Source organism: Typopeltis vanoorti, chromosome 9 (genome assembly GCF_054136105.1).
Source record: "Typopeltis vanoorti isolate ZY-2024b chromosome 9, IOZ_Tvanoo_1.0, whole genome shotgun sequence".
In the NCBI taxonomy this organism is placed as follows: Eukaryota; Metazoa; Arthropoda; class Arachnida; order Uropygi; family Thelyphonidae; genus Typopeltis; species Typopeltis vanoorti.
The window spans coordinates 143,865,381-143,881,146 of NC_143557.1; the positions used below are offsets into that span (position 1 = coordinate 143,865,381).

Below are 15,766 nucleotides of genomic sequence, written 5' to 3' on the forward strand. Positions count from 1 at the left end.
ATGGAACATCAAACAGAGCAATACACAGTCTATATTTAAGTTGTATGTCAACAGTTAGAATTGAAGGATATACAGGAAAATGGTTTGATATACAATCAGAGGTTAGACAACGATGCACATTATCTCCGCTCTTATTCATCATCTATATCAGTGTTTCTCAACCTGTGGTCTGCAGGCAGACTTAAATTAATTAAATAAATATTTTTTTTTATTATCCAAACAAAACAAATTAAAATTGAATAAGTAAGTAAAAATTATTGAAATCAAATGGAGCCTTAAAAAACCAACAGATAGCGTCAGAATGTTCAAAGGCGGAAGCAATTAAACTATATTGTTTTTCATTTAACCATCTTTTATTATTCGTCATTCTGCCGCTAAATTTGTAGCTGCAGAATGACGAATAATAAAAGAGGGGTGAAGTGAAAAACAATATAGTTTTATTGCTTCTGCCTTCCCTTGCTGTTTTGTCAGATTTGAAGTGAACATGTGTTATCCACATTTCAACCAATGGCTTGTTGTTTATTGATTTTTATTATTGAAGGTTTCCTTCTTTCATCATCTTGAGAAGTGCTAAGTGATACTTGGACAAAGTGTGTCGTGAGTTAACCCCAGTATTTATATATTTATATATTTTTTGGAAACGTTTTTTTAATAATGAAAAAGTGGCTTAGAACTATGACTTTGAAAAGAAGAGCAAATGAAACAGGTGATGCTAACCCTAATTGTGATACACGTGCTGTAACAGCGAGTAAATCTGATACTATTAAAGTAGAAGAAACAAGCAGTTCAAAGAAAAAATACAGTAGGAAATATAACAGTTCATATTTGGAATTTGGGTTTACTTGGTGTGGAGATGAAAGTGAACAGACACCTCAATGTGTTTTGTGTTATGAAGTGTTGCCGAACGAGTGCATGAAACCTGCAAAACTCCGACGACATTTAGAAACTAAACATTATGATGTGAAAAATAAGCCAATTGAATTTTTTCAGCGACGTTTAGGGACATTAAATCATGGGAAAGATATAGTTTCGGCCATGGGTTCCATTAAAAGCAAGGCACTGGAAGCATCCTATCTCTTAAGTTTGCACATAGAAAAAACAGGGAAACCTCATTCTATAGGGGAAAATTTACTACTTCCAGCTATAAAAGATGTGGCAAAAACGATGTTTGGCAACAAGTTAACTAAAAGATGTTGATTTGATTCCTCTTTCAAATGACATTGTCAGTCGCAGAAATAACGATATGGTGGGTGACGTAGAATCTCAGTTAATCAAAAGAGTTAAGAAGAGCCCTTATTATGCGTTACAAATAGACGAGACTACTGATGTTATAAATGATGTGCAGTTAATATGCTTCGTAAGATATGCGCATGATAATATTCATGATGATATTCTGTTTTGTAGAACTTTGTCATCCCGAACACTGGAGAAGAAATATTTCACACTCTCAATAATTACATAATACACAAAGGGATCCAGTGGGAAAAATGTATAGGCTTCTGTTCGGATGGAGCTCGTGCTCTTACAGGCAGGCATAGTGGGGTTGTTTCTAAGGTCAAAGAAGTAGCTCTGGATATGGATTGGGTGCATTGTTTCATACATAGGGAAGTGTTAGCCTCCAAAGGAATGCCACCAGAATTTAAAACTGTGCTATGCAACACTGTCAAATTAGTTAATTTTATTAAAGCTCGACCATTAAATAACAGGTTATTTTCAGTACTTGGTGATGAAATGGGCTGTGAATATAAACAACTTTTGCTTCATTCTGAAATTCGCTGGCTTTCCAGGGGCAAAGTACTAACAAGGTTATTTCATTTAAGGCATGAAGTTTTATTATTTGTAAATGAACGTAATTCTGATTTTGCATCACTCCTTGTTGACGAAGCATGGTTATCAACACTATCCTACCTTTCAGACATTTTTTCGAAATTAAATGAACTAAATTCATTTTGAATTTAGGTAATAGTGTGACAGGAAGGGTAGTCAGTGTGTTGCCTAGGTATGACTGTGGTGAAATGAGGCAGAGAGCAAGGATTATGAATGATATGCTGGCTGAAACGTGTGAGGGATATACACATTCCACACATTAACAAACTGTACTCCAGATGGGAGTACAGTTTGTTAATGTGTGGAATGTGTTTGAGGGACGAAGTGAGCTGTATCGGAGCGATGGACTGCATTTGAGTGGTTATGGTGTGAGTCGCTTGCAGAGACTGCTGCTGGAAGGTACAGAAGTGAATAGAGAGAATGAATTAGATTAAGAGGGGAGTGATGTGGAAGAGGAGGAGAGTAAGATAGGAGAGATTGAAGTGGATATGAATGGGGAAGTGAGTGGTATGAGTATAGAAAATGAGAAAATGGGTGTGCAAGAGGAGCAGGGAAACGGGGAGGCTCAGGGTTGACGGTACATAGCGTGAAAAAGGTGGATGCTCTAAGAGGAGGTGAGAACATGTGTAGGCAGGAAAGGAATGGGATGACCAGGGATCAAGAGGAAACAGTTGGAATTGAAAAGGGTTCTAAATGAAGAAGGAGAAGGGGAAATGGCCCCAGTCGAGCATGGAGAGATCACATCGAGTGAGTGATATCAGTGGAACTAGCTGTAGATCCAGAAATGAGCTGTTGTGTTTGTATACCAATGCTAGAAGTATTAGAAACAAGGCAGAAGAAATGATTGCACTAATTGCGTCTGTTCACCCAAAGATTGTCGGAATAAGTGAGACATGGTTGGAAGAGGATGACATCCTGACAGGATTAGAGATGGAAGGGTATGATGTGTTTCGTGAGGATAGAAGGGGTAAAAAGGGAGGGGGAGTGCTATTGATGATAGAGAAAGAGTTATGTCCATACAAAGTAGAGATGCAAGACGGAAATAGTGCCAGTGGTTTTGTGGCAGTATGGTGTGAGATAGAGGTGAATGGAATCAAATACTTGGTGGGATGTTGTTATAGACCAGGTAATGTGGATGGTGGTGATAGTGAAATGTATAGTCAAATTATCCAAGCAAATAAGAAAAGGGTGATTATTATGGGTGATTTTAATTATGGCAATATAGACTGGAATGAAGAGATAGCAACTGGAAGTAAAGAAAATGAGTTTCTTCAGTTTTTGAGGGAGGGATAACTACCTCAGACAGTATGTAACAGGGGGCACATGAGGATTAAGGGTCTTGGATTTGATCATCTCATCAGAGGATGTAATTATAAATGAGGTGTCAAATCATCCACCAATTGGTGAGAGTGACCACGAGGTGATCACCTGGGTGGTTGCCAGCAGTGCGAGGACCCCTGTGAGAAAAGGGTATATGTGGAACTACAAGGGGGTGATTATGAAGAGCTCAGGAGACAGCTTGTGGGTGTAGTGTGGAATGAGGAGTTAGCTGGAAATGAGATCAATGCAGCTTGGGGAATTTTCAAAAACTATCTAGTAGATGCAATGTCTAAATGTATTCCAAGGATGAGAAAGTTAAATAAGGTAGGTGTGAGATGGATGAATAAAGAGATCAAGCATGTGATACAGAGAAAAAGGGCATTGTGGAAGCAGCATAAGAGAAGTGGAAATAACCAATTTCATGAGGTCTGCAAAGACCAGGCAGGTGACATGGTTGGTGAGAGTAGCTAAAGAGAGATATGAACAGCAGTTAGCTAATGAAACCAAAAAGAATACTAGGGAGTTCTTTTGATATGTAGCCAGCAAAAGAAAGAATGATTATGGAAGGATGACATTGATTGGAGAAAATGGTATAACGACAGTTGTTGCAGAATGCGTGTGGTGGAGATACTTAATGAGCAGTTCATAAAGATCTTTCAATCTTGTGAATGTGACTTCATGGAGAGATTGAGAGCACTTGATGAAAGGGAGGAGAGACTGACCGTTAGTGAACAAGAGGTGTTTTGGGAGTTCAGCAAACTAGATGTAAATAAGGCTGTGGGACTTGATAATATATCACTGCGTATTCTGAAGGAATGTGCCAGGGAGTTGACACCTGCCTTGAAAAAAATTTTTTTAATACGAGTCTTGCACTTGGTCAAGTTCCTAAACTGTGGAAGGAGGGAAGATTGTGCCACTTCATAAAGGAGGTGATCGAACTCGAGCATCAAACTCTTGGCCTATCTCTGTGTCAGGTATTGTGGTTAAGTTGTTGGAGAAGCTTGTGAGAACTAGGATCCAGAGTTGGGTTGACAACAATGGTTTTATCTTTGATGGACAGCATAGATTTGCTAAAGGGAGGTCATGTTTTAGTAATCTACTTACTTATTACAATAAAGTGACTGCTTCCTTGGACAGAGGAGAAGGATAACACAGTAATATACTTGGATTTCTCAAAGGCTTTTGATAGAGTACCTCATCATAAGTTGACAGTCAAACTAGAGCAGATGGGGTTGGATATTAGATTAGTGCATTGGATTGGAGACTGGCTATCTGATAGGTATCAACAAGTTGTGTATGGGGGTGCAATATCCAGGAAAAGTAAGTCACTAGTGGAGTGACTCAGAAGTCTGTTTTATGGCCATTACTGCTTAACTTGTATATTAATGATATATGTGAAGATTTGGATAGAGATATTCAGTTGTTTGCAGATGATGCAAAGTTGGGACGAACCATAAAGAGGAGTGAAGATGTTGTGGCCTTGCAAGAAGACTTGAATAAATTGAGTGATTGGGCAGGGAAATGGGGATGCGAAATCTTGCAAAATGTAAGGTTTTAAAATTTGGTAAACAAAGATGTGATGCAGAATTTATGCTTGGTGAGACTATATTGTTTGAGGTAGAGGAAATAAGAGATCTGGGGGTGATTGTGGATAAGGATCTAAAATTTAGGAGACACAACTCCAAAATTGTGAAGACAACACAAAGGCTTTTGGGAATGATGCGGAGGACACTGACGTGTAGAAGTAGGGAGATTCTTGTTCGGTTGTATAAGGCTTTGATTAGGCCGCACATGGAGTATTGTGCCCAGATTTGGTCACCGTGTTTTCAGATGGATGAAGAGATGTTGGAAAGGGTCCAAAGGCGATTGACTAATGTAGTTTCTGACCTCTGGAATGTCTAGTATGAGGAAAGATTGAGAAGATGTAATTTGCAGATTCTGGTGGACAGGAGGAAGAGGGGAGATATGATAGAGACCTACAAGTTGGTAAGGGGTTGTTATAGGATCAATGGTGGAGAAGTTCTACAGAGAATAGTGGGAGATCAGGGGAGAACCAGAGGTCATCCCTGGAAACTGTATAAAGAGGGTGTGAGTAGGGGAGTGAGAAGCAGGTTTTTTTTCATGCAGAATTGTGAATGATTGGAATGCCTTGCCTGAGAGTGTGGTGTCTGCAAGGAGTTTGAGTGTGTTTAAGACACGGTATGATGAGATGTGTGTGTGATAAAAGGACCACCCAGATGAGTCTTTGACTCCATGAGGTCTTGGGGTAATAATAATAATAATAATAAATCTCTCCCTTCACTGAAATTTTTTTAACTGTTCTTGATGCGTACGACAAAATAAAGGCATTCGAGAAAATACTGTTTTATGGATTAATTATTTATGTAAAAGACAGACAATTTGCACCTTTTCCAACATTGGAATCCTTTTTATTGGAAAATAATATTTTTGTTCATTCTGAGTTTGTGGAAAGGGTTTGTCACCACTTCAAAAATCTGAAACGGAATTTTGAAACACATTTTCCGAATAACTTTTATAAGAAATTTCTGTGGGTTCCCGATTCATTTCAGACTTGCAGTCACGAGAACGACCTTTCATTATCGAAAAAAGAAGTTAATTGAGCGTTCAAGTGACAGTGGACTTAAAATGCAATTCCGTGATGTTGGTTTGGATCGATTTTGGATCTCGCCTTCACTGAGAAGTGAAGTAAAACTTTAATTTCAACATTCCAAAATGTTATTTTTCTTGCTTTTCTGTTTGCAAAATCGTCGATCATATTGTCGAAGTCTATTTCATCATTCAGTTGCTGTTTTATAGACAGTATGGGAAGATTTCATGAACACCAAAAAAGGTGCCACCAGGGGCATCTCCCCCCCCCCCCCTCCAGCTACACCTCTCTAATTTAGTGGTCCGCAGAATTGTTTTAGGCCTTTTACTGGTCCTTGGGCTTAGAAAGGTTGAGAAACATTGATCTATATGGATTGCATTATGAAAGAAAGTGACATTTAACTTGATATTAGAATCGGAGATATTAAACTTAACTTTTTGTTTTATGAAAATGATGTACTTCTACAAACATCCAGCACAAGTCTAGCATTCTCTAAATAAATTGCATAACAACGTAACAAATTTGGCTTGAAAATCAACAATAAAAGGACCAATAACTATATAAACAGGCAGGAATGTAGGAAACTTCAGTGCATTCTCAATGGAGAAGCTATAGAACAAGTAAAATATTATAGCCGTTTAGTACAGTTTTAGCAAAAATGGCAAATTAAGTTTGGAAATAGATTACAGAAGCAAAGCTGATATGGGTAGAGAGCCAGTTTAAAACATTTATGTGAGAAATTAGCCAAAACACCAAACTAGCAATATACAAGACTGTTTTAATCGTTTTTAAGTTATTGATCTGAGTGTTGGGTTAGAAATCAAGCACTTGATCAAAGTCTAGAGATTGCAGATATGAGAGTGTTGTGAGAAAAATTTCAGGAGTGAACAGATGGCATCAATGGCAGAATCATATTAAAAATGAAGATATTAGAAAGCAATTTGACCTTGTTAGCATTCAAGAATTTGTGAGCAGAGCTAATCTATTGTGGTATGGCCACTTAAATGAAATGTGAATAAAAGTTACCAAAACAGGTGTTTTATGCTATGATAGCAGGAAAGAGACCCAGAGGAAGACCATGGTCAATTGGGATTGATTCAGTTAGAAGTGCCTGAGAATCATGAAATGTTCAGTTCAACAGTTTTTGAATGCTGACAAGTAATAAACTAATTTGGAAGAAACTTGCTGTTAGGAGATTAATAATAATGTAAACTTAATCGTGTAGTGCTGTCGTAGTAGCCTGAATACCCCTTGAGTGTACATATCATAGCCAGCCTGGTTGGTCAAGTGGTTAGTGTATCTGCTTTCCAGCCAAAAGGCTGTGGGTTTGAATCCCACCATGGGCATGGATATTTGTGATTGTCTGCGAAAATACTAATGGTGGTGGTCGGCGGTAGATGAGACGTTAGTGTAGATAATGAAGGTAGTTGCGGTAGAGATGTTGAGTTAGAAGTCTCTAACTCGACGAAATATGGTCATTAGAAGATGACATTAGAAATATGGTCGAGTTGTAGAATAGGTATCCTCCCTCGATGAGTCTTTGGACTTCCTGGAGGTGTTACATAATAATAATAATAATATCAGGAAATTGATGATGATGATGAAGATTGCTATTTTATGACTCTTTATATATATAAATTTGAAAATATATTGAAAAGTCAATGTTTATTTTTCCTACAGGGTGAATTTGTATATAGAAGACAAATCATCTCACTGTGGTCCAGTACCTTATTTTGTGTCACCTGGAATGTCTCTCAAACTACTGAAAAAGAAGGTTCGATATAGTTGTAATGCTGTGCTTCTTTTTTTAAGATGTATATTTCCTTCTGTAATGATACTGTTAGTTTATTGTTACTATTATCGAGATCATCTCAAGACCCCATGGAGTCAAAGACTCATCTTCTTCTTCTCTCCCGTAGACCTAAATGGATCATTGGGTCTGTTGGATCCTACTTCGTCTTAATCTATACTTTGGATCCGATATTTAGTTATTACAATGTTCTTAACTAGTTGATAGGTTGCAAGTTGATTTCTAATTCATATATAGAGAAAATTTATATTTATTGACTGTGCCACTCTATATTTGGATTAGTTCAAGAACTGAAGAAAAACCAACTCTCAACTATTTCTTCTTTATATGTTGTTATTAATATATACTGGCCGAGTATATTTAACTTACTTAATTCACCCGCTTTGGTTCGAATATTTTATGAATGGTGCAGCAAAAGAGATTCAGGCAAAATACAACTTTTGATTAACAAAAACAAACATTTAATTTTAGAATCACAAATTTTACACTTAAGATCAAATCACTAAATAAGTTATTATAGACACTTCAGCCTTTCTGATATACAGTCATACAAACTCAGACAATGGTAAATCTGTTATCTGTAATACAGTCTTCTCACAGTTCCAAATACAATAAAATTGCAGTAACACCTCTTCACAAGCAAACAGTTTTAAATCTACACTTCAGCTAATCTCCACAATAGTTACTGTTAATATAAGGAAATTCTAGGATGAAACTCACACATATCTCTGTATAGGAATATTAATGGTTGGAATATTCTTACCGATAATCTTTCTTCATCTACTTATATGCAAACACTTTTTATAACTGTAAACACTTTAAACAATAAACGGCACTCATTAAAATAATTCTTCTAAGCAATAACTGAATTAATTAACGGTTACGATACACATAATTAAATGTTCTTGCACAGGTCAAAACGCTTGTACTACATTTGACATCACTTAACTGATTCAGTGTTCTACTAACAACTCTTGTACTAAGGTGACACACAATAATTCCTTAACTTGAAGTTTCATATGCACAGTTGCCTACTCTTTCGACATTCAGTTTAATCCTTTAGGTACTATAATTCTTAACACTGCTATCATTAAACTTCAACTCTACAGCCTCTACTTATTCTCTAGTTACTCCGTGCTATGCTTCAAGATTCCGTGTGTTCTTGAAAGGTCGGCCCTGAAATTAAATCTCAACTAAAGTATCGCTAGTCATTCAGTAGTCACTCAGCCATCTTCCGTAGCTATAATTATTATTCTGAAACTTATTAGCTAACCGCTTCTCGACTAGTAGACTTAAATTAGCTACTTGAGTGATTTGCCGACTCGCTATTATTATTATTATTATTATTGTTCTGGGCAACTCCAAGGAGTCAACAGACTCATCGAGGGAGGCCCTAACATCATGTCAAGAACAACTATTCGACATTCACACAGTATCTATCATACCTTGCCTTGAACTCATTCACGGTCGTAGCACCCACAACAGACTCTGGAAGCTTATTCCACTCATTCACTACTCTCCAAGTAAAAAACCTAGCTCTAACACCCTTGTCAACCATGCTCTTGCCCAGCTTCCATTCATGGGGCCATGAATGGAAGCTGGGCAAGATTATCGCACTCTGATTCCCCCGAATGCCGAATGCTGAAGTAGAATATCCTCTGATTCCAACCGAATGCCAATCCTCTCTTTTTCTTATATTTTCAGCGTTCTTCCTTTTATATCCCCTCTTCCCGCCTAAATTGTTCTCGTGCTCTCTTTAACTCAAATCCTTTTTTAGTAAACTTTCGATATTCTCCCTCACGCTCTGTTCCAAACTCGTGCAAGCTATCTAACATATGTTTCCATGACAACAAAACAAAACATAATAAAATTGAGGTATTGCAATGCTAAACTTCTACAAGTAGGAATAAATAAAGAATATTTACATTTCAATTAATGCGCAGTTAGAATATTGAATACAAATTCTATATTAACATAGTAATAAATAAAATAGCTTAATAATATTTTAATACAGAGTTTTTTCTTTATCAGTACACATTCTTGATTAAATAATTAAATATTAAATAAAGTTAAAGGTAGTTATATGAATATTAATTTATAAATAAGTGATTTACATTAAATAATATTTACAAGTCTAGCTTATGTGATGGAAGATCATGTTGGATTCTGAAGCAAATAATAATTACTCCAATCTCTATATTATCAGAATCCAACAAACTTCTTCTCTCCCGTAGTCCTAAATGGATCATTGGGTCACTCATGGCTAGTAGATTATATTGTTTGTTAGCTTCCTCCAATCATCTCGGTCTCTTGTTCTTGATGTCAGTTGAGAAAGGGAGGAACTTGTCCATTTTTTGATGTTATAAATCAGTCCATTTTAATCAAGGTTGGCCCTAACCCTTGATCCCAAAACAATTCCTTCTAGTGCTTGCTTTGGAATGCCATTAGCCCTCTCCATATGTCCAAACCATTTTATCTTCTTCTGATGACTGTCAGAATATTTTCCCATTTTCTCCTATCTGTTGAATCAATCAGTTTTCAGATATTTCATGTTTCGTGAGCAGTCTAGGGAATTCTCAAAAGTCTTCTGTAAGTTTTCATTTCAAAAGACAGGCGTCTCCTCTCATCTTCCCTCAGTAAAGTCCAGGCCTCAGAACCATCACCAAAGTGTCAATTAATCTTAGTCTCGTTGTGATTGCCATTCTGTTATCTCTCCACAATAGTTTTAACTTCTGTAGGGCCACGGTTGCCTTAGCAATTCAGTATTTAATGTCGGTTTTTGAGCGACTATCTTGACTCAACATGCTTCCTAGATAAATAAACTTGTGTACATTCTCAATTCGTTTATTGTAAATTTGTATCGTTAAGAGTTCAATGTCTGATTTTGAAGTTATCATTTTTTTTGTTTTTTGCAGGTTTATGTATAATCTATATTTTTTTAATGTTCCGAAAACGCAGCTGTTATTTCTTGTAATTGTTCTTCACTTTCTGACAGAAGATTAATATCATCTGCAAAACAAAAGTTGTTTATTCTTAGTCTGCCAACTACTATTCCAGTGTCATGTTCATGAAGAGCTTCATCTATGACATATTTCAGAAAGCAATTAAAAAGAAGAGGGGACAAGATGCATCCATGTCTTACCCCCTGTTCTGCTCTGAACAGTTAACTGCTGTAATTTTTAATTTCAATTCTCATATCAAATGAAGAATAAAGAGATTTAATAATCCTAATGATTTTGTTGTCAATACCATAATGTTCTAAAATTTCCCGTAATGCCTCGTGCCATATTGAGTCAAAAGCTTTTTGAAGGTCTAAAAAGTTGTGACAAATTATTTTGTTTTCTATATATATTTTTCACCTAGTATGTGTATTGTAAAAATATGGTCGATTGTACTCATCTAGGAGGTCCTTTTGTCAAACACGCATCTCATGATACCCTGCGTTAAACCTAATACTCAAATTCTCTTCAGACACCACTCTCTCAGGCAAGGCATTCACAACTCTGCGTGAAAAAACCTGTTTTTCACCTCCCCTGCTCACACCCTCCTTATACAGCTTCCAGGGATATCTTCTGGTTCTCCTCTGATCTCCCACCGTTTACTGTAAAACCTCTGCAACATTGATCCTATAACAACCCCTTACTGACTTGTACATCTCTATCATATCCACTAGATTCTGTAAATTGCACCTTCTTAACCTTATTTCATATTTGACATTCCAGAGATCAGAAACTACCTTAGTAAGTTGTCTCTGGATCCTTTTCAACATCTCTTCGTCCTTTGGAAAACCAGGTGACCGAATCTGTGCACAAAAGTTCATGTGTGACCTAATCAAAACCTTATATAATGGAACAAGAATCTCCTTACTACTATAAGTCAGTGTCCTCCACATCATTCCCAGAATTTTGCAATGTGTCCCCTAAATTTCAGATCCTTATCCACTATCACCACCACGATCTCTTATTTCCTCCACCTCCAACAATATATCCACATCAAGCATAAATTCTATATCCCATCTTTGTTTCCCAAATTTTAAAACCTTACGTTTTGCAATATTGAACTCTCATCCCCCATTTTTAAGGCCATTCCATCTTCTCTACTCTTCATAATTCGTCCCAACTTTGCATCATCTGCAAACAACTGAATATTCCCATCCAAATCTTCACTGCTGTTTAACCTGTATGTTAATGATATTGGCAAAGATTTGGATGGAGATATTCAGTTATATGCAGTTGATGCAAAGTTGAGATGAACTATGAAGAGTAAAGAAGATGTAGTGGCCTTACAAGAAGACTTGAATAAATTGGGTTAATGGGCATGGAAATGGGGATGCGAGTTCGATATTGCAAAGTGTAAGGTTTTGATATTTGGGAATTTTAAAACTAGTGACTTTCCTCTTCTTGGATATTGCTCCCCATACACAACTTGCTGATACCTATCAGAAAGCCAGTCTACGATCCAATGCACTAATCTAATATCCAACCTCATCTGCTCTAGTTTGACTATCAGCTTATCATGTGGTAATCTATCAAAAACCTTTGCAAAATATAAGTATACTACTGTATATCCCTCTCCTCTGTCCAAGGATGCTGTCACCTTATTGTAATAAGTAGATTAAAACATGACCTCCCTTTAGCAAATCCATGCTGCCCATCAAAGATAATACTATTGTTGTAAACCCACTTCTGGATCCTAGTTCTCACAAGCTTCTCCAACAATTTAACCACAACACCTGACACACAGATAAGCCTATAATTTGATGCGCGAGTTCTTATCACCTCTCTTATGAAGCGGTACAATTTGCCCTCCTTCCACTCCTTTGGAACTCGACTCAGTGCAAGACTCATATTGAAAAAAACATGTCAAGCCAGATGTCAACTCCCTGACATATTCCTTCAGAATATGTGGTGATATATTATCAAGTCCCCACAGCCTTTTTAACATGAAGTTTGTTCAATTCTCTATACACTTATTGCCTTACTCACTTACCTTACTTGCCTTACTTACCACAGTCTCTCCTCCCCATCAACTGCTCTCAATCTCTCCATGATGTCACATTCACAAGAATGAAAGACCTTAATGAGCAATTCATAAAGGTCTTTCATATGAACTGTTCATTAAGTATCTTCATGATATCTTCCGCATCAGTTGTCCTCATACCATTTTCTCCAATGAATGTTATTTTTCCATAATCATTCTTTTTTTTTTTTCTTTTTTTTTTGCTGGATGCATATCAAAAGAACTCCTTAGGATTCTTTTTGGCTTCATTAACTAATTGTTGCTCATACTTTACTTTTGCTACCCTTACCAACCAAGTCACCCTCCTTGCATGGTTTTTGTAATCCTCATGGAATTGGTTATTACCACTTCTCTTATGTTGCTTCCATAATGCCTTTTTTCTCTATATTGCTTGCTTCATTCATCCATTTCACACCTACCTTATTTAACCTTCTGACCTTTGTAATACATTTAAACATTGCTTCTACTAGATAGTTCTTGAATATCTCCCAAGCTGCATTGATCTCTTTTCCAGCTAACTCCTCATTCCATGCTACACCTGCAAGCTGCTGTCTCCGGAGTTCTTCATAATCACCAGCCTTGTAGTTCCACATATACCCTTTTCTCACAGAGGTCCTCACACTGCTGCCAACTACCCAGTTAATCACTTCATGGTCACTCTCACCAACTGGAGTGTGATTTGAAACCTCATTTATAATTACATTCTGTGATGAGATGAAAAAATCCTCAATCCTCGTGTGCCCTCTGTTACATACTGTCTGAGGTAGTTGTCCCTCAAAAACTCAAGAAATTCATTTTCTTTACTTCCATTTGCTATCTCATCATCCCAGTCTATATTGCCATAGTTAAAATTGTCCATAATAATCAGCCTTTCTTAATTGCTTGGCTAATTTGATTATACATTTCATAGTCACTACCATCCATATTACCAGGTCTATAACAACATCTGACTAAGTATTTTATTCTATTCACTTCTATCTCACACCATACTGCCTGAAAACCACTGGCACTATTTCCCTCTTGCATCTTTACTTTTTATTGACATAACTCTAGTGGGATTGAATGCGAGGGGTATGTTGTGTTCAGGAGTGACAGGGAGAATAAAATGGGGGGAGGAGGAGTGTTATTGATGATAGCTGATGAGCTACTGCGAAGGAGAATAGAAGTTGAACTGCAGGATAGAGAAAAGAGCACATTTGAGTCTATTTGGTGTGAGATTGAGACTAGCAGAACAAAATATACAGTTGGGTGCTGCCATAGACCAGGTGATGGAATAGATGGTGGAGATAGTATGCATACGCAAATAGAAGAAATGAGTGAAAGGAGGGTAATTATTATGGGAGATTTCAACTATGGTAACATTGATTGGAAGGATGAGAGGACACATGGGAGGAAGGAATTGGATTTTATGCGGTTATTAAGGGATAACTATCTGTGACAGCATGTAATGGAAAATACTAGGGGTCAGAGAGTGCTTGACCTAGTAATTGCATCTGAGAATTTGGCTGTAATGAATATGACCACGTTGCCACCAATCGGTGAGAGTGATCATAGGGTCTTGACTTGGGAGGTGGCTAAAGGTGTGGAATTTACAATTAAGACAGAGTACATGTGGAATTATCAGGCTGGTAAGTATGACAAGCTTAGTTAGGAGTTTGATTTTGAAAGTTTATTTTTCACTTGGTTAGGGTATAATAAATTTAGTTTAATCCTTTATCCAAGTGTGAGCAAACAAAGTTTGCATCTTAAAGTATCTTCAGGACTGGGGTAAGGTGGTACCACCTTACCCCAGTCCTGAAGATACTTTCAGGTGCAAACTTTGTTTGCTCAAACTTGGATAAAGGATTAAACTAAATTTATTATAGGAGTTTGATTGATTGCCATGGCATGTAAAACTGCAAGGGCGGGATGTTGATAGTGCATGGGAGGCGGTTAAGAAGTATTTGCAGGAGGCAATAACTGACTGTATAATAAATACTGACCGAATAATAAATCAAGTAGGGGTTAAATGGATGAATAACACCATTAAGCTTGAGCTGCAAAAAAACAACTGTGGAGGGAATTTAAGTAGAAAGGTGACTGGCAGGCATATGAACGATATAAAGCACAGGCCAGAAGGGTAACGAGTGTGGTAAGAAAAGCAAAAGCTGATTATGAAAGAACATTAGCCATGCATGCTAAAGAGAATCGTAAACAGTTTTCTCGATATGTTGCAAGTAAAAGAAAAAATGTATACGGCAGAATGATTTTAAAGAATGCCGATGGTAGGGAGGTAACTGAATCAGTTGAGATAGTTGAGTTACTGAGTGAGCACTTTGCAAAAGTATATCATCCAGGTGGTGACATTGCAGAAACGAATAACCCAGTAGATTATACGGGAATTGTGGTTAATGAAGTGGAGGTGAGTAGTCTATTGCATAACCTCAATGTCAATACATCTGTGGGATTGGATGGTATACCAGCTCGTGTTGTACGTCAAGGGGCTAGAGAATTGTCAGTGCCCTTGACCATTGTGTATAATTTGAGACTCGGGTCTGGGTTAGTCCCGAGGGGGTGGAAAGAGGGGAAAATAGTTCCACTCCATAAAGGAGGTTCCAAGACTACTGTTGTAAATTACCGACCGATCAGCATATCAGGAATCGTTGTCAAGGTCTTGGAGAAAATAGTGAAGAGGAAAATACAGGATTAGTTAGATGAATATGGGATACTGTATCGGGGACAGCATGGTTTTGTGAAGGGTAGATCATGCCTCAGTAACTTGCTCACGCTTTATAACACAGTAACGGCTGAACTAGATAAGTAATGGGTGTACAGTGATTCTACTGGACCTCGCTAAGGCCTTTGACAGGATACCGCATGGAATTCTAATCAGTAAACTGCAGCATACGGGGATGGATATAGGGTTGGTGAGATGGATAGGAGGGTGGTTGATGGAAAAATATCAGAGAGTGGTTTATTCAGGAGTAGAGTCCAAAAGACGGCCTGTGACTAATGATGCATGGTTCTGTTCTTGGACCACTACCGTTCAATTTATTCATTAACAATATAGGAAAGGATCTCAGAGGAAGTGGTCATTTGTTTGCTGATGATGCAAAGTTCGGTAGAGCAATGGTGAGTGCACAGGATGTCAAAATTTTGCAGGATGATTTTGATAGTTTGGAGGACTTGGCTAAAGAGAATGG

The 15,766-nt window shown here is 37.4% G+C and overlaps 1 protein-coding gene across 8 annotated transcripts in view; it reads left to right on the forward strand.

Moving 5' to 3' along the window:
• LOC150103650 (uncharacterized) overlaps nt 1-15,766 on the forward strand; it is a 374,591-nt gene that overhangs the window by 146,760 nt on the left and 212,065 nt on the right. For all 8 annotated transcript variants that reach the window (XR_016548861.1, XR_016548860.1, XR_016548859.1 and 5 more), the window contains exon 8: nt 7,436-7,529. Coding sequence is in view for 3 of the 8 variants with exons in the window: in XM_090398370.1 (XP_090254496.1) it covers nt 7,436-7,529 (94 nt within the window). In the remaining 5 variants the exon portion in view is untranslated. The remainder of the gene's footprint in view (nt 1-7,435; nt 7,530-15,766) is intronic.